Source organism: Neospora caninum, chromosome XI (genome assembly GCF_000208865.1).
Source record: "Neospora caninum Liverpool complete genome, chromosome XI".
Taxonomy (NCBI): Eukaryota; Apicomplexa; class Conoidasida; order Eucoccidiorida; family Sarcocystidae; genus Neospora; species Neospora caninum.
The window spans coordinates 4054633-4078175 of NC_018397.1; the positions used below are offsets into that span (position 1 = coordinate 4054633).

General features: G+C 57.5%; 2 protein-coding genes across 2 annotated transcripts; both read left to right on the forward strand.

Moving 5' to 3' along the window:
- Positions 1-3892: 3892 nt before the first annotated feature.
- Positions 3893-13484, forward strand: NCLIV_057770 (putative ubiquitin-activating enzyme e1; the record flags this gene model as incomplete). The annotated part of the gene is made up of 7 exons (XM_003885333.1): positions 3893-3933; positions 5195-7125; positions 7935-8954; positions 9583-10008; positions 10114-10466; positions 10707-12116; positions 12303-13484. The coding sequence occupies 7 exons, from the start codon at positions 3893-3895 to the stop codon at positions 13482-13484; spliced, it is 6363 nt and encodes a 2120-aa protein (XP_003885382.1).
- A 2929-nt stretch (positions 13485-16413) lies between these two features.
- Positions 16414-22563, forward strand: NCLIV_057780 (hypothetical protein; the record flags this gene model as incomplete). The annotated part of the gene is made up of 9 exons (XM_003885334.1): positions 16414-16631; positions 17487-17620; positions 18100-18206; positions 18512-18580; positions 19216-19278; positions 19651-19710; positions 20216-20315; positions 21151-21212; positions 22042-22563. 9 exons carry the CDS (start codon positions 16414-16416, stop codon positions 22561-22563), a joined length of 1335 nt encoding a protein of 444 aa, XP_003885383.1.
- Positions 22564-23543: the final 980 nt, after the last annotated feature.

Sequence of the window (23543 nt, forward strand, 5' to 3'; positions counted from 1 at the left end):
AGCGCACGGAGCGAAGCGAGACGGCGGCAGAGAAAGGAAAAGAAAGGCAAGGGCGGAACAGGGAGGAAAGAGCGAAACGGAAAACGGACCGAAAAGCGAACGAGGGGACGAAGAAAAAAAGGGGAAGCCCCGACCTCGAGGGAAAGGTGCGAAGCGAAAGATGGAAACGGGAAGACAGTCCCAAGACCGGATGGGGGAGCAGCCCGAAACGGGTTACGAACTAGCGGACAGAGCCGCCGAGAAGACGGCCAGAGAGGGTGTGAAGACGTGGACAGTGGAAGAGGAAAAGAAGAAAGCAGGCTGGCGGCCAGAGCACTCGAGAAGCTGTGAGGGGGAAGAGAAGGGGGACTGGCGACAGTTGCAGCCAGCCGAGGAACTGCGCATGCGCGGCACGATATAGCAACAAACCCGGAGGGTGGCTGCCTTCCTCAAGACTTTCCGTTCTTCGCCTTCTTATACTCCGCCATGCAGAGCCTGCGTTGGAAAAGGATCGCAGCGAGAGAGATAGAAGGAATTGTTAGTTTGCATCGCGTACGCCCCCGTGTCTGATCAAGAAAACACGGACCATTTGTAAAGGACCCCCGAGCGGGATAGACGCATGCATTGGAAACGGAAAACCAACATTTCTCGTGGAGAACACACCTATTTCAAACGGCACAGGGACAGCCGCGCTTTCTGGATTTGGATGCGAGGAAAGAGGAGGCATCCAAAGACAGAGGATCTGGCGATCAGAGCAGGGAACGGCGACTCTGACTGCATGCGTGGGAATGGAGAGACGAAAACGAACGCAACGGAGGAAAGAAAAGACCCGAACGCTAGAGAAGGAACGAAGGAAAACCAGCAAGTTCGGAGGACGGGGACGAACGCAGCGAGAGGCGCGGGTAAGAGAAGGGCGAGACAGAATGCGACAGCGAGGAGCCGGGAAAAACCCGCGAAAGGAGAAAAAAAACGGGGCGAGACTGGAAAGGCGATTTATCGAGAAGGGCTGTCTCACTTGTAATTCTGCCGGAACGCGTCGCACTCGTCAACAGCTCCACTTAGTCCCTGCGAATGACTGGAGCAGCGAGAAAACAGATCGACAGAAACAAAATCTTTCCCTCGTCGGTTCAAGTTGCTCTCAGGTGCCTCTTTGCCTTCGTCCCTTTCGTGTTCCCGTCTTTTCGAGTCTCTCTCGCGTGTCTGGGCCAGTCTCGTCTCTCTTTTGTTTTTGTCTCCCGTCCCTGTCTGTCTCTCTGACGTCTCTCTCCGTGTGTGCGACGATGCCATCCGCTATTTCGACTTGATTCCCACCGTTTAATCTCCTCCTCGCCGACTGCTTCCAGCACCCTCTCTGTCCCACAGTCGCCCGCCAGGACACCCGCGCGTTCCTCTTTCTCTCTCACGCTGCCTCGATTCGAACCCTTCCTCTTGGATCGGTTTGCACGTGAACCATTTCTCTTTACTCTCCCTTAACTTGGGGCCTTTGTCTTACGATCGAACGCATTGGAGGTAGTCGTCCTGAGGCGACAACAGAAGAGGAGAGGAACATACACGAGGATGCGCGAAACAGTCACGCACCCGACAGGCGGAAGTACAGACCGCCCGCACACACTGTCCATTTCTTTGCGGAGACCAACTGGAGCGTGTGCACGGGGGAGAAAAGAAGAGGGAAGAGAAGCCGTTTCCGCGTCTCCAGGATGATGGAGGAAACCGCCAGGCGAAGAGGGAGAAGAGAAGGAAGAAGACGGAGGGCGAAACGGAGAACGAGAAGAGAGGCTGGCAGGTATACATCCCCCAGGAAGCAAGGGAAGAGAAGCGAGACAGGGAAGAGAAGCGAGACAGGGAAGAGAAGCGATAAAGGGAAGAGAAGCAATAAAGGGAAGAGAAGCAATAAAGGGAAGAGAAGCAATAAAGGGAAGAGAAGCGAGGCGAGAACAGGCTCTTACCATCTCACGTGAACAAGGCAGAGGCTCCGCTGCAGGCGAAGTCTGTGGAGGGACCCTCGGTTGTTCGCCCTCGGACGGCGACGACTGCATGCTCCCCATTCTCTCTTAGAGGAAAGATGCGGCAACGGGGAGCAAACGCGTCCAGCTGCGGAGCGAGGGGACAGCAGTTGGACAGGCAAAGAGAGACGGAAAAGACGGGAAGAGACAGGTACGCGAGAGCCAGAAAAGGCGAGGAAGAACGAGAGAGAGAGACGCAGCAGACGAGAGAGAAGGGAGAAGGACCACGAAGGAAAGAGAGACGTCAGAAAGGAGAGGGAGAAAGTGTAGAGAGCCGTGTGCTGGAGAGACGTTGAGACGGACTCGGGGCGGGGAAGAAAGAAGGAGGCGTTAAATCTGCTTGGGGGAGGCAGGGAACGAGGCGAGAAACTCGGAGCGAGCTCGAGGCAAAGGCACCGTTTTCCACACAGGGGACCGGAAAACGAACTGTGTAAGCAGGCGGGAAGAGGCGATAAGAGTCTGTCGAAGTGGACGGCGGAAAGCGATAGGCAGAGAGACGTTGCGGGCGAGCAGAACGAAAAGGAGAGGTAAGAGAGAACAGGACGAGAGAGGGAATCGATGCGAGAGGACGGACTCGTGACCACCCGCGAGACGCCCCGTGTGACAACCGGGACTGGTATATCAAGGAACCGCATGCAAGTTGAAGAGTTCCTGAGATTTTTCCGGTAGGCACCCGAATCGAAGACGTGTGTGGAAAAGAGAAAGAAAAGAGCGGCAATACCGGAGGAGAGAACAGGCGACGTGTGTGTCGCACGCCACTTGCGAGGGTTTTTTCGGCCGAGGCTGTTTTTTCCAGGGACGGGGCCGTCCTGGCAGAGTTTTCTCCAGAATCAGGGAGACGATGTGCACGCCTTCTCTTCTTTTCCGACGGCGTTTTTCGGTTCAGAGGACAGCAAACGGTGTGACCAAAAACCCTCACCAAGACAAGTCCAATTGCATGCAAAAAAAGCTGGCGAGGGGTGCCGACGCCACAGCGCGCGGGAGAGCCGCTAGTGCGTCTTGCCCGTTTTCACCGGGTCTTCTTTTGACTGCGGCGAGAGCGGCGAACCGCCAAGAGAAGAGAGGATTCTCTCCTAGATTCAAGGGCGCGCGGATGTTTCGCCTCAAAAAGAGAGTGGAGAAAGGGGAACCTTTCAGGCACTTTTGTCACCTCAGGTTTCCACTTCGCAGAAGGGAGAAGAAGCCTTCCGGCGAGTCGGTCTGGTCTCCTGAATCGACACACAGCTGCCTGTTCGCGGCACAGACAAACCCTTTAGGAGGAAAAAGAAAGGCGGAGATCGCCAGTTTTTAAAGAGCCTATTTAGAAAAGCAGGGCGAGGACACGCACGCTGCATGCTTTTTTCCCGTGAGTCTTCTCCGCAGTTTTCATTTTTGTCTTCGCGGTGTTACCGCGGACTCTCCCTCGGCTCTCGCATGCCGATCGCAGAACGGCCCCTGTCCCTTTCTCGGTGTCTCGTCGCGCGAGGTCGCGAAAAAAACATCGAGACAACGAAGAAGGCTTCCCTGGTTTTCCGCCTTTTCCTGGGTGAAAAGCGCCATTTTTCTGCATGAACTCGATGGGGAAACGAAACCTCTGAACCCCTCGCCTTTCCCAGTCCTTTCTTCTTGCGCCTCGCCGCTTGCGCTCCTTCCTGTTCCGAGCAGGAACGGAACTCTCCTGCCTGTCTCTGTCTCTCTGCCTCGCAGTCTCTGCATGCTTTTCTTCTTTCCCCTCCTTCGTTGCGTTCGACCTCCCTCGCCTCGGTGTTCTCTTTCCGTGCGTTCTCTGGCTTTTGCCTCATCCTCCCTTCTTCTCCCCGTGCTTCTTCTCCCCGTGCTTCTTTTCCCCTTCCGTTCCTGTCCTTCCTTTCCTCGTCCTTGCTCGTCTTTCCCCGTTCTCCCTCGCCTCCTTTTGCTTTTTGGAGGTCGAAATGGAAAATTCTGAGAGACTCGGCGTCTTTGCAGACGCGCGGTCCGCCGTCTCCTGGCAGATGCACGGGAGACATCTTGAGGCAGATGAGTGAAGTTCCAGATGAAAAACAGAAGGCCGTCGCGAATCCCTCCACAATGACGCTCCGTCTCGGGCGAACGCAGTCGGCCAAAGTTGCCTTCCCTCTCGCCCTGTTTGCGCCTTCTCTGCTGTCTCCGTTCTTCCTCGCCCTCGTCGTCCGCGCTCTCTCGGATCGTCCGTCTTTTTCAAAGTGGCCTTCGCGACGCAACAATCTCCTTTCGCTTTCCCCTCTTTTCGTGTCTCTCCTCTGCATTCTCGCAGCATGCGGCCCGCTGCTCCAAACCTCTCTTCCGCCTCCGCGTCCACCTGCGCTCCCATTACCTTCTCCACGCCTCTCCAGATTCTCGTCTCTCTCTCGGACCGCCTCGTCTTTGGGCTTGTCTCCCCCCTCTCCGTCTGCGTCTACTGAGCTGCCGCCACCTTCTCTTCTTTCGCCTCTCCTGTCGTTCGTCTCTTTCGTAGGTTCCCTCTTTCACGCGATCCGCGTCTCTCCGCCTGTCACTCTTCGTTCTTCCCTCCCTACGGCCCTTCCGGTCCTGCAGAACTCCGCTCGTTTTGCTGAAGCGGGCCGTCTCGCTTTCCCCGCTGCTTCCGACTCGCTTGCCCAGTCTCCGTCTCGTCTGTTCTTTTCTCGCTCTTTTTCCGGGTCGCCTCCCGGCTCTCAACGCCTCTCTCTTCCGTCGCACGGCAGGATCGCCTCTGCTCCTTCCTCTCTGTCTCCGAATTTGTCTCTGCCTTCGACAGAGTCTCAGCCTGCGCCGTGTTCGTTTTCTTCACTTCCTCGGCACAGCCGAGGTTGTTTGTCAGGAGCTGTCCTCTCTCCGCAGTTCGTCTCTTTGCCTTTGCGCGTCTCGACTCCGTCTCCTGCCTCTCGTCTTTCATCTCGCCACCCTCGCGTTCCTGCTGCACTCCTATCCCCACTTCGTTTGCTTTGTCACCCTTCCACTGGTTCGTTCCCTGGAACCGCTTCTCCCTGTCCATCGGTCTCGCGTTGCCGTCTTGCGCGTTCGGGCATCTGGCCTCCGCTTTGTTCCCTCTTTCCGCCTGCTTCCGCCTATCACTCCTGTTCGACGTTCCGGTCTTTCCCATCTCGGTGTCCGTCTTCTCGCTGCTCCCCGTTTGTGTGTCTCCCTGGTAAAGCTTCAGAATCTCATTCTTCCTCTCCTTCTCCTTCTTCTGGTTCCTCTTCTCATTCTCCGTCTTCTTCGTCTCGTGTGCCCAGACACGGTTCTGTCCATGATCTGCCATGTTCGCCGTCGACCGCCTCACCCGCACTCGACGCTTCTTTCTCGCAGTCCCCTTCCACTTCGTTCCTCTCTCGGGAGTGGCCCATCTACGGGCGCGAGCACGTGGCGCGCCTCCCGCGAGCCCGAGTCCTGCTAGTTGGGCTCCAGGGCGTCGGTGTGGAGGCCGCGAAGTGTCTCCTTCTCGCGGGTGTCGGGCGACTGTCTCTCCTCGACAACGATCCCCCCAGCGGTCCGGAAGAAGCGAGCGCAAACTTTGCGATTCCGAATGAAGGCCCGCAGGGCGAGCCTCTGAACTGGGAAAACCCGGGCGAAGGAGAGACTCCCGAGGCAGGATGGGCCGCAGGCGATGGCGCACATACAGCTGGAGCTGGGAGCGTCCCTGGAGTGGAGACAGAAGGCCCAGGGGGCGAAGCGAAGGAGGGACACAACTGGGCAGACCGCGGCCAGAAGGACTGCGGCAGAAACCGCGACGAGTCTCCACGCCATCGGCGAACAGCCGCGTCACGCGCCATGCTGGCTTACGCTGCGCTGAAGCGGCTGACCCTTCCCCATTCGCGAGTCCACGTGGTTACAGATCTCGGTCGAGGGGAGGAAAGAGAGCGCGGAGAACGGGCGAGCGGGGGTGGTGCGGGGACGGCTGGACGGCACCTCAAAGGATTGCTCGCGTCCACAGACGTCGTTGTGCTCTCCAACAGCCCTTTAGACGAAGTCATTCACGTCAACCGCCTCTGCAGAGAGATACAGAGAGAGCGAAGGGAAGCGCGCCGCTCGGGGACAAGGCCTGCAGGCGAAGCGGACCGATACGGCGGGCCCTACCTAGTAGCTGTGTGGACTGTGGGGTTGGCCGGCAGGCTCTTTGTCGACTTCGGAGACACCTACTCCTTCGGACCACCCAACGACGCTCACATCGATTTGCCGCTCGCTTCGCGGTTCTCGGCCGCGCCCGCTCCTGACGCGGCCGAGGGCGCTCTGCAGACGCTCCAGAGCCGACGGAGGCGGGGAGAAGAAACGGGAAAGGAGGAAAAAGAGGAAACGGAGGAAACGGAGGGAAGCCGACTTGGCCTAGGGGACACGGCGCCGGAGAAAGAGGGGGAAGGCGGCGCTGCAGTGAATGCCTCTCGCGCGCGCTGCCGTCTACACTACAGGCCGCTGGACGAGGCGTTGCGCGACTTCGGGGAGACCAGCGCACCTGGTGGACGGCCCAACTGTGAAGAAGAGATTCAGGACACACAAGACGTAGGCATTCAGCCGTCAGATCAGGCAGAGGAAGACGAGGAAACCAAGAGGCAACAGATGCTCCACGTCGCGTTTCTCGCCCTAGATGCGCTTTTGACGAAGAGACGAAACGCCCCTCTTCTGGATTCGTCTCCCACGATGCGTGCGACTGGGGACTTTAGTGCGCCGCTAACCTCCCCGCCGTCGCTTGCTTCTTCTTTCTCTCTGGCCTCGGCGTCTCTGGCGCCTTCGCACGCTTGGTCGTTTCTTGCGGATCCTGGACGCTCCGCGTCTCCTCCAAAGGAAAGCGAAGACGGCAACGTCACAGGACGCACCGAGCCGCACCTGCGGCAGACACCCTTGCGCGATGATGCTGTTTCTGGTCTGTGCTCCGGGCAGTCGGAGAAAGAGGCAGCTGAAGAAATTCTTTTTGTCGAAGAACAAGCGATTCGCCTCTGGCGTCGGCGCCGCCAGGCTGCGTCGGTCCGAGGGAGAAGAGGCGACACCCTTGTCGCGGTGCGCCCCAGGGGGACTCGGCCTTCGCGGGATGGCCAGAATATGGCAGAGGAAAAAAGGGAGGGACACGAAGGCAGAGAGCGGAAAACGAAAGATGAAGCTGAAGTTCGAGTGGTCGCCAGAGATTTGTATCGGAGCATGGCGGGGCATATCGCACCGGTTGCCTCGATTATGGGTAAGACACGGAGCGTCTTTGAAAACGTAGAAAGCGGGCCCCTGACCTGGGCGTGTCTGCCTCTGTTCGAAGCGATGAAAATGCAAGAGCGAGTGAGGGTGGACTGGACCGTCGCCCGCCTCTCCTTGCTTTTCACGCTCCCACCTTTCTGTGTCGACTCTAGAGAGCAAGAGGCACGGAAGGGCTGCCGAGGGCGGAGACGATTTCGCCGGTTTGGCCGCTCGCCCTAGGCCACTCGGGCGACTGAGAGAGCGAGACAGGGAGGGACACACGGAGAAAGAGACAGAGAGACGGAAAGGGACAGAGAGCGAGACGAGCACGATTTGTCGCTTTCGGTGTTTGTCCCAGCCGGTCTCTGGTATCTGGGATTCCGTGCTTGTTGTGATATCAAAGTACTCGACAGAAAAAGATGCTTGTCTGTCGCGTTTCGTTTCGAGTTTGCCACTTTCTTTCGCCGCTCTTTTCCGTTCTCGGTAGCGTGTAGTCGAGGCGAAAACGGGACGAGGCACTTTTTGTTCTTTCCTCATTTTCTCCCCCCGGTGTCTGTTCCCTTGGCCTCGCCCCTCGCTGAGTTGTCCACGCCGCGAAGGCGACACGAGAGAAACGCGCCTGGCTGTGCGTGGGTGACATCCTGAGGGTTGTCTCTCTTCGTCGAGAGGCTGAGCGTTGCGGCCAGAGGGACACAGAGAGAGCGACAGAGAGAGAAACACAGGGCGCGGGAGATAGTGAGAAATGGATGACTGGATGCGTTTTCCTTGGAGCCTGATTCCTGTGCGTTCTGTCGTGTGACTCTGTCACCGGTTTTTTAGGTGGCCTCGCTGCGCAAGAGGCTCTGAAGGCTCTCAGTGCTCGCTTCACGCCCTTTCACCAGTTCTTCTACTTTGACGCTTTGGACATTCTCCCTTCTCCGGGGCTCCCCAGTTTCGAGGTTCCTCGCGAGGCGTCCTTGCGACTTCGGCGATCTTCTTTCGATTCTCCATCCTGTTCGTCCTCTTCTTCGCCCTCGACGCAGCTGGCGTCTTCGAGGTCTGCGTCGGCAGCTGCAACCTCCTCTTCTGCTCCTGCGAGTCCCCCCTGTTCTGTCTCTTCTTCTGTCTCTTCCTCGCCGCCCCGCTGGCTCGGCCAGGAGCGCCTTCTGGGCTCGGCTGTCCAGACGCGGCTCGGTTCTCTCCACCTTTTCCTCGCTGGCGCAGGCGCCGTGGGGTGCGAGCTGCTGAAACTCTTCGCGTTGATGGGCGTCGGGTGTCGTCCGCAGTCGACAGCCTCGGAGGCTGAGACGCCCAGGGCAGCGCTGGAGGGAAACCTCGCAGAGCAGAAAGCGCCGTCGCAGGGGTCCGTTTCGGCGCCAGACAGAGAGGGACGAATACAGGACGCTTCACAGGAAATGGCGACGCCAACCGGAGTCATCCAGGGAGAAGAAAAGACGGAAAATCGCCGAGACGAAAGAGAGCGAGGTAGGAACGAAAGAAAAGGTACAGAAGGTGAGGAAGGTGAAGACGAAGGTGGATGTGTCACTGTCGCAGATGCGGATTTTGTTGAGCGCTCGAATTTGAATCGCCAGCTTTTGTTTACGGAGAAAGACGTTCGGCGTCCGAAAGCTGTCGCTGCCGCTGAGGCGGCTTCGAAGCTGAATCGGGCAATGCGCGTGCGGCCCATCTGCGCATTTGTGGGGACGGAGACAGAAGGACAGTTTTTCAACTGGGCGTTCTGGAGAAGGCAAAACCTCGTCGCCATGGCTCTGGACACGGTCGCAGCGCGCATGTACCTCGACTCCCAGTGTCTCCTCTACCAGAAGCCGCTCGTTGAGGCAGGGACTCTTGGACTGCGAGGTAAGCCCAAGGAGTGTGAGGGCGAGAAAAGGAGACAGCCACGGGACAGACAGAGCAAAAAGGCAAAGGGACGACGACGAGGCTGTCAGAAGGGAGGAAAACACGCGCAGGGATCCTCTACACGCGGGAAGCGAGTCTGGCGCAGAGCCCCCAAAGGGACCGGGAGGCATCTGGGTTCAGCGGAGATGGAGAAGATGGAGCGGCTGACGATACCAGCGAGAAGGCACAAAACGGGACAGGGGCATTTCCATTGCCGATCACGATGTGTTGAGGAATTCTAATACCGTAGCAAAAAGGTGAACGGAAAGCGCATTCTCAAAAGGCAAGACAGACTGTGGGGAGACGCTAGGTGGCAACAGCGGAAGCAAACAGCGGCGAATGTGTGGCCAAAAAACGCCTTTCTCTCGCCCGCGCGCATTGCGAAAGGGCCTTACTGTCCCCTCCAGCGTGTGTTGCGGCGCGCCTCTGCGTACGCCTGTCTGCTGCGCGTTTTCCTCCTGTGTCGCCGCCGCCGCATCCCGGTGCTTTCTTCTCCGGCAGCGGTATCTGTCTTGCGTCTCCTGCCTTTCCTCGCCCGCCGATTGGTCCTGTCGTTCTTGTCCTCGTGCGCCCCTCCTTTCCTTGCCAGGCCACGCGCAGTCTCTCGTTCCGCATTTAACTGAGTCGTACGGCTCGACTGCAGATCCTCGTGGAGACGACGAGGAAGCGCCTCAGCCGACTTGTTCTGTCAGGTTGTTTCCTTCCTCGCCCCTTCATCTGGTGCAGTGGGCCAGCGAAGCTTTCAACCGGACCTTCGGCGTGCCGCCCGAGCGGGCTGGCGCCTTCCTGGTAGAGCTCGACGCGGTCTTGAGGGGACAGAAGGGCGAGGAGACGCGCGAACGCGAGGCGCTTGGCGACGGCGAAGAGAAGAACAACGGACGGGTATCGAACCCGGTCTCCCAGGAAATGGAACGCCCCGCAGAGATGGGAACCGCCAGACCAGCGGCGAGGGTGACCGGGCGTGAGACGACAACAAGAGAGGAGAAAGGCGAGACGAAGACGCATCGCACGGAAGGTGAATGTGGAGAGCGAGGTGGAGGCCGTAGTTGGAATCAGATGGAGACACTCCCAATGCGAAGCAGTTCGACTTCGTTTCTCTCACGATTCTCGCGGTCCCTAGCGTGCGTCGGGTCTTCTTTAAAAGCCGCTTTCTCTGGGCGTGGTGGCACTTCCGAGCGTCGGGGATCGCCTCCCGCTGGCCCGCGAGACGCAGGCAACGGCAGAGACAGATTGCCGAGTCCACGCGAAGCAGGCAAGACGTCCAGCGAGAGCACGAGCGAGACTCTCGGAGAAACAAATGCACCAACAGCTGGACTCACGACGCAGCTTGCAAAGGAGATCTTAAATTTGCCTTCCGTGCGAGACGTGCCGATGCACCGAAGTCACGACCTCGCCGACATCTTTGGGACCGCCCTAGACTCTCTCCACGTCCACAGCTTCCAGACCCGCAACGACAAAGAAGAAGAAGAAGGAGTAAGAAAAGAAGAAGGAAGAAAAGAAGAAGGAAGAGAAGGAGTAAGAAAAGAAGAAGGAAGAGAAGGAGTAAGAAAAGAAGAAGAAAGAGGAGAAGGAAGAGAAGAAGAAAGAGAAGAAGGAAGAGAAGAAGAAAGAGAAGAAGGAAGAGAAGAAGGACGGCAAGAAGAACAGACGGAGAAGTTAATGTGTTTCTTTGTCGATCGCGCACTCGGGCTCTTCCATCGGTTTTTTGTCGAGGAAATCGAGTGCCTCAGCGCGACGGCGGGGCGTGGCGAGGAAAGTGGCGGTGGAGAGACGTTGCCAGGATCGGCTGAAGAGGCCCATGTGGACAGGAAGGCGATGGAAGAGAACAACGACGCGGGGGCTGTTTCAGAGCAGGACGAAGTCCGACGGCAGCTGCGCGTGACGCCACTGTCGTTCTCGGAGGACGACGAAGACAGTCTCATGTTCATCTGCACTGCGGCGAAGCTCTTGAGTCAAGTCCATGGCGTCTCCCTCGACGTCTGCGCGGCGCGGCAAGGCGCTTCTGACGAGCACACTGGCGCACAGCGCCCTCCCACAGGCGTACACGCACCGGAAAGCGACGCAGACGGCGCAGATTGGGATCCTCGTGTGGTCCGGAAACTCCTTCGAGACGTCCAGAGACAGCGTCGTGCCGCCTCGCTGTCTGAAGCGGCGAAACTTGCATCGGAGAACCCTCTCTCTGCCCTCGCCTGGCTGCGGAACGGCGCGCTCGATACGCGTGAGAAAAAAGCCGAGAGGCGAACGTGGCGACGCTGGCTCTCTTCGGTGTTTCCGAAAAGCAGTTCCGAGCTCCCCGCAGCGGGCCCAGGCTGTCGCCCTTCAAAGGCGACTCGCGGAGAAGACCTAGACAGGACTGCGGAAGCCGTCAACGTCGGGGAACTTGAGGGTGTTTTGCGAGGTTTGCGACCGCTGCCTGAGACGGCGAGCGGCCCCAGTTCGACTCCTTCCACCGTGGCGCATTCGCTGCGCCTCATCCAGGAGCTGGAACTCGTCTGGCCCCAGCTGTCGGCGCCTTCCTTGGATTCCCGGTCTTCTCTTTTTTCGTCCCCGCCTCAGGCGAGTCCTTCCGCCCCTCCTTCGGCGGACTCGGCACTTCCTCAGGCGCGGCGGCTCTTCCCTCTGACGTACAACAAAGACGCATCCGTTCACTTGCGCTTTCTGACGGCGACGGCTCGCCTACGGGGCCAGTGTTTCCGCTTCTCGGATCTACCAGATCTTCTCGCAGTTCAACAGCTGAGCGGCCGCATTGTCCCGGCGACTTCGACAGCCACGACAGTCGCTGCAGGCCTGGCTGCGCTGGAGATCTACAGACTCGTCCAGGCGAACCTGTTGGGAGCGGCAGACTCGCCGAGAGAGCGAAGAGCAAAATGGACGACGGAAGGGGAAACAGCGCATGCAGCGAACGGCGAGGCGGGGGGGGACAACGAGCCCCGCGTCCGGTCGCCTTATCGCGTGTTCTCTCCCTCGTGTTCGGTCGCCTTGTCGGCCCACACCGGACGCGCGGGAGACCCAGGGACTCGGAGGCGTCCGTGCCTCGTGATGGAGTCACTTCTCGATCTTGCCTGCTCAGGCAACAAGCAAGGGCGTGCTGGAGCAGAGCTCGTCACGCCCTCGGCGTGGCACGTGCGTTTGCGAACGGCGAAGCGCCGAGAGAAAGCACGGCGCCGCCTGCGGTCTTCCTTCTTCAATTTAAGCGCTCCGTTCCTGACACAAGTGACGCCTCTCCCACCGCCTTCTGCTTCCGTCCTTGGCGGCCAGCTCGCGGGGCGCACCTTCACGCCCTGGGACTGTTTGCGGTTAGTTTTGAAGGCGCCTGAGAGCACGAGGGGGAGAGGCGAGACGGGACCATGGAGCTACGGGCACGGCGAGAGCCGACTCGGAGGCGAGGCGAGCATCGACAGCCGAGAGAGTCAGGGGGCGAGTCGAAGCGCGCGAGACGTTGCAGGCCTCGCGCGGGGCCGCGACCGACAGGAGGAGCGGTTCCAGGCACGCACATACCGAGAGGAAACGCCCGAGGAAGGTGACGGAGAAGAGGAACGAGGCGATCTGGCCGCGTCTCTTGTCACAGTGGACGACGTGGTCCGGATGCTCGAAGACACGCTTGGGGTGCGCGTCATGGTCTTGACATGCGAAGATTCAGTTCTCTTCTCGCGAGAAGAGAGCGACGGTGACGCGTTTTTTGACTGGCGTGCATTCTGGAACCCGGTCGACGAGACACCCGCAGATACGAACGGAAGCCTTTCTGCACTGGCGCCTAACGCCCGAGAGCGCGTCGACGGCCGAGCGGAAGGCCCGATGAAAGACGGGACCGTTACGCCCGTCAAGGAGAAAGCAGGCGAGTCTACAGAGACACTGGCCGCTTCACCAGACAGGGCGGTTGGAGGCGGGACGCCGTTGGGCTCCAATTTCCAGTTTTCGTCTGCTCTCTCTTCTTCGGCCGCTGTCTCCAGTCTTGCTGGTTCGCCTCCGTTTGTGTCGCCGTCGGAACCCGCGGCTGTGTCAGCGTCGAGTCGGGGGTTTGGTGCGGGGCCTTTACGCCCAGAGGCAGGGAGCGGCCTTGCCGATGTAGAGAGAAAGACAGACGCATCGTTAGCTGACACAATCCGGGAGATCTTGCGGCGAACACGAGGGGAAAGACCGTTTTTTAGCCGAAGCCAGCAAGGCCCGGTCGTCGGAAGCGCAGAGAGCGACGGGGACAGGAACGAGAGGACCGCAAGCGGTCTAGGCAGTGCCAGGAGTTGCGACCCAAAGAGCGCACCGCAGGCGGTTTCTTCGAGGAACCAGAGGCGAGAGAAAGACAGCTCACGAGAAAGAGAGAAGAAGGACGGAGACGATTTGTCGTGGGTCATTGTGGATGTTGTGGCGGTGGATGAAGAAAATAACGAGATGGCAGTACCCCAGCTGAAACTGTGCATTTCCACCAAGACGAAGAAGCATGAAACGAAGCGTCGAGGCGAACCAGGTGATCAGGAAGCCGGTGACGTGAGTTAGAAGAACCAAAAGAGGTGACACGATTCGGTCCTTGAATGCGGCGAACGCTCTCAGCTTTTCCCAACTCGCTACCTTGCTTGCGGCACTTTCGTATACTAACTGGCGAAAAGAGGGGAAGAGACGAAAGGAGCGGCGCTGCATCAGGGCAAAACGCCCACGTGTTTGTTTTACAGCATGAGGGCTTCTTCGGCAGACTGCCCACAACGGGCGCGTGCATGGAAGACCGCGAGAATCTTTCGCGCTAATGTGTCGTCAAAAAACTCCCGATTCTTCCAGGGAGAAGTGGGAAAAAACGTAAATCCGGTGGCACACTTAGAAGGTTCCACGCTCAGCAGGGACCAGTTCTTCTGCAACCCTTGTCGAAAATCCGTGCTCGTCTCCGAATGCATCGACAAAAAAAGCACTCCGCTGCTATCTCGTGAGGGCGTACGTGCTCCAACGGTGGATTTTGTGTCGTCTTGTTCCTCGTTCGAAGACGATTTCTTTCGAAATGCGGATCCAAGTCCGTGAAAAGGAAAAAGGAAGACGGCCCATTCGAACGCATCTCTGGTTTCTCCCCTCGCGCGTCTACGCTTAAGGACAGGCTAATCAGCAGTCGAGCTTTATGGAACTCTCACAGTATACTGCTGCGCAGAACTGCATTGCCTGGTGTGTCGCGACGTGCATGAAAGGTGTATCGACTTACCATTTGGTCTATTGGTTTCGCCGACGAGGCAGTTTGCTGCAAGTTCGACCGTCCCGTCTCAGCCAGAATATACCGAGACGATCTCTGTACCTCTGCATCCCTTTTGTGTGTCTTCTAGCATTGTAAGGTGTGCATGCAGCCGTTCTGTCTTCCATAGCCTGAGTCGAGTCCTTCGAAAAACCCTTGACTGCCGATCAAAAAAGAAGAGACATCCCTCTCCACGGTTCGAGCAAACCCCCGTTCCTGCCGACACTCCCTCACGCACGCCTTCAGAATCCGCATCGCACGGATCTTCGTCCCGACTCACTCGACTCCGACAGCCAAAGAAAGGAGGTACTCTCGACGACGAGCGAGGCCGAGTTGACGGCTCGTGTCCGAAGGCCTCCACGGCAGCTTTGGTTTCGTCGTTTCTCTCCTCGCGCGCAGTTTATCGGTTCGAACCAAAACTGCTTTAATTCTCACAATTCATACCTCCGGCCCGTTTGCTTGCCGCTTGTGATCAAGATACACCAAACGATACAACACGAAGGCGTTCAATCGTGTTTACGCCTGTTTGTCCAGGCAAGCGCACGACCTAGTTCGCCGTTTTACCCCAAGGCTGCAAACGCACAATCGCCTGGACCGTCCGAAACCCCATCGTAAAACCAGCAGTGCAGAACAGCATCGACAGGGGATTCAAACCCTGGAGCACACTAGCGCTGCGTTTGCCGAGATAGACGCTTTGTCCCCGCGACTGTCGTTCCTAGATCGGATTTACAGACACGCGCGATGCTATCGCATCGAGTGTTCCGTGTACACGCGACGCGTTCTGAAGTCACCGGCAAAGAGACTGTGCCCAGAACCAGCATGCGTTTCCTCGCAAATACCTCTCCGACGTTTTCGCCGCTTCTTCTCATTTTTCCCCCTGTTTCTTCCTTTTGTATCTGATGCGTGTGCAGCGTCGGCTGCGCGTTCTCTCGTATGGAGAGACTCCCGCGGCCTCCCGTGATTTTCACAACTCGTGCGCCGCCGAGCTGTCAGGGGTGGCGAGTCTTAGCCCTTTTCTCCACCAGTGTTTCTGTTCTTGTCGTTTCCCGCGGATATGAGGAAGCAAAACCAGCGATAGAGTGTGGCATAGCATTCCAGGTGAAGGGTTTGCATGCGCGTTCTAGGCAATGTGCAACGAGAGCGGCCGGTCAGCTGCGCGGCTGTTCACGACGTCTCGCCTGCCTTACGCGAAGGTCGGCCGGTGTTTTAAACCGTTTTTCCGCGTTCAGAGACCAGACGGGGTCACGATTCGACGGGGAAGTGTGTGCAAAGAACGTGCCGGAGGAAAGGCTGTCACGCGTTTTTCTGCAGAGAACTGCGACAGCCTCGGCGACCGTTGCACAGGCACGAGACAAACCACTACTTCTCTCAGCCGATTTCCAGCTTTGCTTTTCAGTTCTTGTCGCCTCGAACCGGTAGTGTCGCTTTCCTGGTTTCTGATGACTGTGTCTTTTCTGCAACCGCGAAGATCGAGCTCGGTACTTGCTCAAAGCGCGAGTCTCATTGGCTTTCCTCCGAGTACCTCCCGTTCCCTGCTGCGTTTTTGTCTAGCCTCCCGAACTCTCCCGTTTTGTCTCGCGCTTGCTCTGAAAAAACCCGCCTTTCTGTCGACGACTAGCCACAGCACTTAGGACCGAGGGGCGCCTTTGGCAAGTCCCACGGGAAACTTGAGGTTTCTGGGTAAGATAATAACCGAGGACATAACGGCGACTTGATGTCGTTTTTTCCTTGCCGAAGTCAAGTTTCAAGGAGTCACACTGACACGGTCGAGGCCACAAACGTGCACAGCGCCCCGTCTCCGCGGAAAACTGTGCTCGTTTATCCTCTCTTTTCTGCCTCTCGCTTTTCTGACCCTCCGTTTCTCGCGACTTCCCCACTTGAACGACGCCTTCCTCACTGCGAATGTCTGTGTCTCCGGCCCTGGAGGTCAGCCATCCGCGTGCGGTCTGCCTCAAAGCCTTTCTCTCCAGCTTTTTTCCTCTTTCTCTCCTTCCCCTCCCTTTCTCCTTCATTGCCTCCTGCCTTCGCTCTTTTCTCACATGCGCTACTCGATCGTGTTTCGCCGTCCCTGTTTACGCCCTGTTTTTTTTTCTCTCTCCCCGACACTCCCGATACATCCTCTCTTTTCCAGCCCGCCTCTCTGTTGCTGTTTCCCGTCCTGTGCTTCCGGAGTCTTCTTTCCCCGTCGAGTCCTCGCGTTTCTGCCTCGCCGGCGCGATGGCGACTTTATCTACAGCCCGCGCGTCTGGGCCTTCGGGAGGCGCAGGCGCACTCGGCGCCGCCGGCGGATCCCCCTCAACCGGCGGTGCGAGCGCGTTTTCGCCTTCAGGGTCTCTCGCGGGATTCCTGGAAAACTTTGCTGCTTTTCGGCCTTCCACTGGAGACAATGACGATAGCGACGAGTCGGGGATGCCGCCTGGAGGCGGATGCACAATGTGAGTGAAACACAAAAAACACGCACCGCGTTTTACCACGCAAAACCAGAGACATCCGTGCACACAGCGAAACGAGGCTGCGACTCGCTGGAAACACCCAAAACCCTTCATCCGCATACCTTGAGGGATATCCAGTTGTTTCTTTCCAGGTGCGTGCATGTGCCTCCCGCTGCATTCGAATGCTTGTGAGAGGCGCCCCGTTTTCGTACCGATTGTCGGCCGTCGGACAGAGCAAGGAGGCGGGCAATTCACAACGTCAGCGTGCAGAGTTTCGAGTGCATAGAGAAAAACACTTCTAGGGCGCGTGTACAACCATGCAGACCGCCTACACAGAGTTCGCTCAGATACCAGTAAAAGGAGCCGTAGCCCCGCCAGAGAGCCCGTTCCATCTCGGGCGAATCAAATTCAATGACAGGCAAAGCGGGGAGTCAACGCCGTACCCAGATAGATGAAGAGGTTTTACTCAGTCTGTGGTGTATTTGTGTGTCGACTCCGCGCTTTCTGTCGGTGGTGAGATCTAGCTGCATGCGACGGTCTGTATCCACCCGACTGTATTTACAGAGGCGAGTGCCGCAACCCTCTGTGCACCACCATTCGTCTGTATACGTTTATCTGTACATGCCCAGAGCCGAAAAACACACATCCATGTGTGGCTTCGTTGTGTCTTCATCGCTCCTGGATCTCGCCCTCTTTTATATATATGTATATATCCATGTACATCTATATATATATGTATATATATATATATATATATATCCATGTACTTATATATATAGATATATATCTATGTATATCTATGTATATATATGTATATATAATGCGCTCGGAGATTGTTTTTTCGTCCTTTGCCTCGAGGCGCGAGTGGACGGAGCGCATGGCCGAAGTCGAGGTGTACGAGCGCGATTTGCATCGCCTGATTCTGAACTTTTTCACGGTCAACGGCTTTGGCGAGGCAGCTGCTGAGTTCGCCGAGGAAACCGGGTTGCAGCGTAAGGATCTGTCTCTCCAAATCCGAAGCGGGAACCTCAAACGCATGCATCTCTCCTTTTTCGAGTAGTTCCGTCTGCCAGCCTCTCGCCGCCAGTTGACGGGCGGCGACGGGGACTTTCCGTTTTGTTCTACTGCGTTCGCGAGCAGGGAAAATCTCCTGGAGAGACGGCAGGCGTGTCTGCGCCTTATAGTCAAGGCGCCTTCCTCTGCATCCGTGTCTCCTTGGCGTCGTGCCGCACACAAAACAGCCTTGCATGCGTTCGCGAAGGCGCCTCGGACTGCCTGTCTCAGCTTTGTTGACCACGCGTCCCTTCTGGGCTTCGCTCCTCTCTTCCGGTTGCCGTAAACCCTCTGTCTTCGCGTCTTCAACACAGCACGTAGCGCCTTTCCGCGTGCCTGTGTGGATGGCTCTGCGACGCGCGTCTCCGCTATCACAGCGATTTGGCTTGTCTCTCGCTTGTCTCTCTGCTGCGCGTAGCGGACATGCCGCTAGCGTCCATAACGCGCAGGTCTCAGATTCGCGAGGCCGTGCTGGAGGGCAGAATGGAAGAAGCGCTTCGCCTCATCGATTTGGTGGATCCGCAGGTACTCTCGCCAGAGAGCCTCGAGGGAACGGGACGGCGCGGGATCCGCTCCGCGAAGCAGAGTTCGATGTTGCAGCAATTTCCCTTTCGTGGGGGCGAAGCCTAGCAAGCTTCAGGGTTGAGAGAGAAGTGTTGCGGAGCTCTCGCGCCAAAGGGCGAGAGTACTGAAGAGAGGCGGAAACAAAGGAGAGGGAGGAAGGAACAAAGACAAAACGAGTCAGGGGAAACGCATGCAGAGAAGAGGAAGGAGAGCACTGACTGTGCGGCGCGCGTTTTGTGTCGCGGTTCCCTTCGGTTCGCGCTCAGATTCTCGCATCCAACCCGGAAGTGAACTTTCTCCTCAAGCAGCAACAACTTCTCTCTCTCATCGAACGCGTAAGGTGCCCACCCTTCGTAACCACGCTGATGGCTGTACTATTTATATAGATATCGATCGATATAGATAGGTAAATGCATATAGGTCTACATATATGTATATATATATATATATATATATATGCATAGAACTGGGTAAGAGAGCGATACGCGCAGGTACGTCAGCTTTCACCCGTTCTGACAAGCGTGGCTTTCGTCATCAGGGCAGCGCATCACGCATATGAGACGCTGAAGTCGCTACGTGAGAGGCATTGTGGGGCGGGGAGCGCAGGGGGTGCGCAGTCAAGTAGGAACCTCGGGCATTGGTGTGTAAAGGTATGTAAAAGCTGGAGGGGGTGTCCAAATTCAAGTGCGCGCCGAGATGTGGCCAAGTGGAGATGCGCATGGAACAAATTTCGCGGTTTTCTCCGGCTGTGAAGAAGTGTGTGTGCATCTGCTCACATGCCTGTTTCGGAACACAAAGAGAACTTGAGAAAAAAGGCGCTGCAAAAGTGTCAAGGCGGATCCGGCCGTCTTCACTAGCCGCTGGGTTTCGGGATCCCCTCTTTTCGTGAAGTGCGCTACATCTGGAGATGTGAAAAAACTCGAGCGTTTCGCTTCTTTCCCGTTTTCCCTCGCCGCGCGCGCGTTACCAGGGCGATACATTCGCGGCGATCGATTTCGCCCAGCTGGAGCTCGCGCCATGCGTCAGACAGCATGTGAGTATCCCTTTTCGCTTCTTGTTCTCCCTTGGAGCTAGTTTCCGAAAGAGAAAGACAGAGGAGCAAGACGATACCGAAAACACGAGAGAGCGAAAGCGAGGAAGACGCGCGCGTCTTCGCCAGGGATTAGGCACTGGTCGTTTCCTTCACTCGGTCCTTTCTTGTTTCCTTTTCGTGCTGTCCTCTCCCGTTCTCGTCCTTTGCTGTCTGAGTCACTTTCTCTCTGGGCCGCGAAGAGATGGAGGCCGGGCTCGCGCGCTTGTTTGTCTTCCGCATTTCTGCGCGTGTCTTTGCTCGCCTGGATGCACGAGTCTGCGCTCCGCGTCTTTGAGGCTTCTCGCGTGCGTTGTGCTCTCTCCGCGTCGACAGCCGGATCTTCTCCCGAAACTCGAGGAAGCCATGGCGCTTCTCGCATTCAGCGACTTGAAGGTATGCGGCGAGCCGCAACGAGAGAAAGAGAACAGAAAGCACAGCAGAGAAAAAACGCAACACAGAGGAGAGGGCGGCGCAAGAAGAGGCGAGGGAGAGTGGGGGGTAACGAAGGAAGTGGGGTGGACACAAGACAGAAGAATGTGGAGACACACGCGGTATGTGTCTCAGTGTGAAAACGAATGTGTACGTTTCCCCCGAAGGCTCGACCAGGAACTTTCGACGTTTCGGTGCCTCGCGTTTGCGCCGCTGCGTTGCCGGTGTCGTTCGGTTCATGTATGGCAATCGCGTATCCAAAACACATGCACAGGGAGCACAGAGAGAAGCGCACATTTTCGGAGATCCCTGTTTTCTGTGACTGAAGGCCCGCGATCCGTGCCTATGGGCGCAGCTGCATTTCGTGGCAAGGCGGCCTCTCCCTTGGTCGGGGTGGGAAAGGAGGCGAGGGGGAGAGATGCCTGCTACTGACAGAGAGTCGAAAAAGTGTGTTTTGTGTGTCACCCAGTGTGAAGAAGCGCAGCGACTCCTGGGAGGAATGGACCAAAGACAGCAGACTGCGCGCCGGACTGATGAGGCGATTCTCGACTTTTTCAATCTCGAACAAGGTGCGTCTCTCACGCCAGGGACAGCCTGAAGATAGGCGAGCTTCGCCCTCCTTTGTTGATACGCAACTGCGCCTTTTGTATGCTTTTCTCCTTGCAATGCGGAACGCGTTCAGAGTGTCTTGTAGAGTCGCACTGCGGCCAGGAGCGGCTCTGGCTGGGTCGCGGCTTATCTTTTTGGCCGCGGATGCGTTTGTGAGCGTACGCGTACCCGCGGTCGCGCAGAGGGCATTCCCGTCCTGCAGACGGATCGGCAACGTTGGTGGTTTTAGACGGAGGGTGCTCCTCGGCGCTGCCTCGTAATCGCGCCTAACTCTCCTACTGTCTACCACATAACTATTTCCCAGGTCGTCTCCGCGCCGTCCTCGTTTCGCACACGATTCGACGCGCCGCTTTTGACTTACGCCCTCGAGATACACCGAACCCACACGTGTGAATATGTCTCTGCGGCATTCGGTGTTTAGTCTCCTCGCCTTGCTCTGGCGTCCCTCGTCCTGTCGTTCCAAGCCGGGGCTCCTCAGCGTGGCTCCCGTGTCCTCTTGTGGTATCTCCAGTACACATGTAAATTTGTATTGCCGCAGATATTCATGGATGCACATCTTTGAAATCACGGCAGCTGCCTGTTTCCCTATCCAATTACATGCCTCCATAGATGCTCTGGATAATCTCCGTGGTGTCGAGCGCAGCTGAGTCGATGTGGGGACGCCAGGTGTACGAGAGAGCATGCAGGGAAAGCAAGAAGTCAGGTGCACAGGAGATCGGACTCACACAAATCGGGTTTGGGCTGAGGAGAGGCACTCGTCTTTCCGGAAGTGTGTTTTTTCTCTGTCTCTTGCAGAATCGGCTCTCGAACACATTGCCAAGAACGCCCTGTGGAGTCAGGAGCAAGTGCGCAAGAAGGTACGTCGTGATCTGCCTCGTCGAAACGCCGGCCGTTTCACATGTGACTCGTGGGACTTTCCTCCTTCCTATTCACGTCTATCTATCTATCTATCTATTTATCTATCTATCTATATAGATAGATAGATAGATAGATAGATAGATAGATAGACATAGGCTTGCGACAGCTAACGCCTGCATGTGAGAGGAGCGAGGGGAGCGAGTCAACAATCGAAGTCCAAGACCCGAATATGTGTGGCGACGAGTTTTCTCCGACTCGCCGGTTCCTCGGCTGGTCGCCTCGCACGCAAGTGTTTCTGCTCCATTGTATCTGGAGGAGCCCGTCGTAGTCATTCATTGATTTGTTTCTACCGCGGATCATTCGTGCACAGACAATATCTACTGAAGCTGTGATAATAGCAGTACATGGTCTAGCTATGGTCTGTGGGACGGAAGACTGAGTACTCCTTTTCGCTTTTGGTCGTGAAACTGCGGACAAACGCGAAACGGTCCTTTCCCACGCCAGGACTCGTGGGAATATCGCAGGTGACTCGCTTTCCGTTTTCCAGGCAAACGGGCAAAGCGTACACAATGTGTACACCTGCGGGGGGCTGCATGCACGATACACTGCGTGGATGTTGCGGATGCTGTGGATGCTTGAAGCCGGAGCGCGAAGGTGTCGCATCCCTCGCGGGTTTTGACTTGTCGCTGTCTCGAGCACTGCTTCGATCTGAACCCTAGCTGAGCTTTCAGGTTTTCCCTGCTCGCTTCATTTGCCTTCTTTCTTCTGGTGTCGTGTCTGTGTGTCGCCGATCCCGTGCGGGGCGCGTCTCGGCATGTCTTCCTCCAGAAGCCGCTCTCGTGCCCCGCGCTGTTGAACCTCGCTACGGGGGCGATGTCCCTGAATGGGTCTGCGGACTTTGCCAGCGAGCGCGAGGGCCTGCCCGTGCCTCTTCCTTCGTGCACCCATCCCGACTTTGCTTCTAACTCCGCGCGCGACTCTGGTGGCTCCGCCGGCGTCTTTCCTCGGCGTCACGGCCTTCGGGCCCGAGGCTCCGGCCCCGCTGAAGAGCCGGAACGGGAGACTGGTGGGGGAGCCCAAGGCTCCAGCGGAGCCACCGACCCCGAGGGGACCGCTGGTGCGCAGGGCGCGGGCCCGTCCGGAGGGCCTCACGACCGCGCCGGCGCCGGGGGAAGGACCGGCGAAGGCCCCGAGGGCGCTGGCGGGGCGGGCGTCGCGCGACTGGCTTTTCGCAGTGGACAGGCGGGGTCTGTGACGTCTCTTGGTCGAGGGGTTCAGGGCGAACGCAGCTCAGGCACAGGTGGGAGGAGACAAGGCGACAGGGGGCGACGCCGAGAAGGCGGCAGCTAGGGGCGAGAGGCGGGGAAGGGCCAGCGAAGAGACGTACGAGATGGGAAGGACGAGAGGCTGAGCAACTGGAGCAAACACGGGCGGAACAGGGGTGTGGAGGGAAGGCGGAGTTGCGGGTAAAGGGGTGCGCATGCCGTTCCCGCCGAGTTGCGCCTCGCGAAAACGCGGTTTCCATGCCTGGTCTAGATACCACCGGCTGGTCTGTTGACCGTGTCGGCTGGGTTTCCTTTTGCTGGCTCGCGCACGAGGAGGCTGTGTCGGCTCCCGCGCGCGCGCTGTCGCGGCTCGTCTCGGAAGGCACAGAGCGGATTTATCGTGGTCGGTGCGTGAAACAGTTTCGGTTGCGGATGAGCGGGTTGTAAACGTGATAGGCTTCCACCTATACTCCCGACGCCGTTTCTGGGTTCCCCTTCTCTCCTGTCTGCCGTTTTACCGTGAGGTCCGGTTTTCGAAATGGAACGAGTCGCAGATTGAAACGTATCGCCTCGGAAATGCCGTGCTCAGTTGGAAAGGAACCGCCGATGTCATCGCAGAGGCATGCGCAGCTGTTGGACAAACGGAACAGTTGTTTTTCACCTCGGCAGTTAGGCTCTGTTTGCGAGGGACAGCCGCGCGGGGGCTCGAGCCGACACGAGTCGCGTACAGACGTTGCGGGCGGGAGTTCGGCGACTGGATTAGAGCAACAATAAGATCAAAACACAGTCCACTCGAGTTGAGGCCCCGACAGCTTGTCTGAAGCAGCACGTTTGTTAGAAGAGCCTCGGGCTGCGAGATTTGTCGCCTCTCTCGCTGCTGCTCTGTTGCCGTTCAACCCAGCTTCTAGAAGACGAAAACAGAGGAGACTCTCGCATACGTATTTCCTCGAGACAGGCACAAGCTCTCTGAAGTACAACTACCTACGGAGCGTTCCCTCTGAGACACTAGCGTAGCCACTGAACGTTTCCCCTTTGATTTCGTGCTTTTTCGCTCCATCTAGTGTA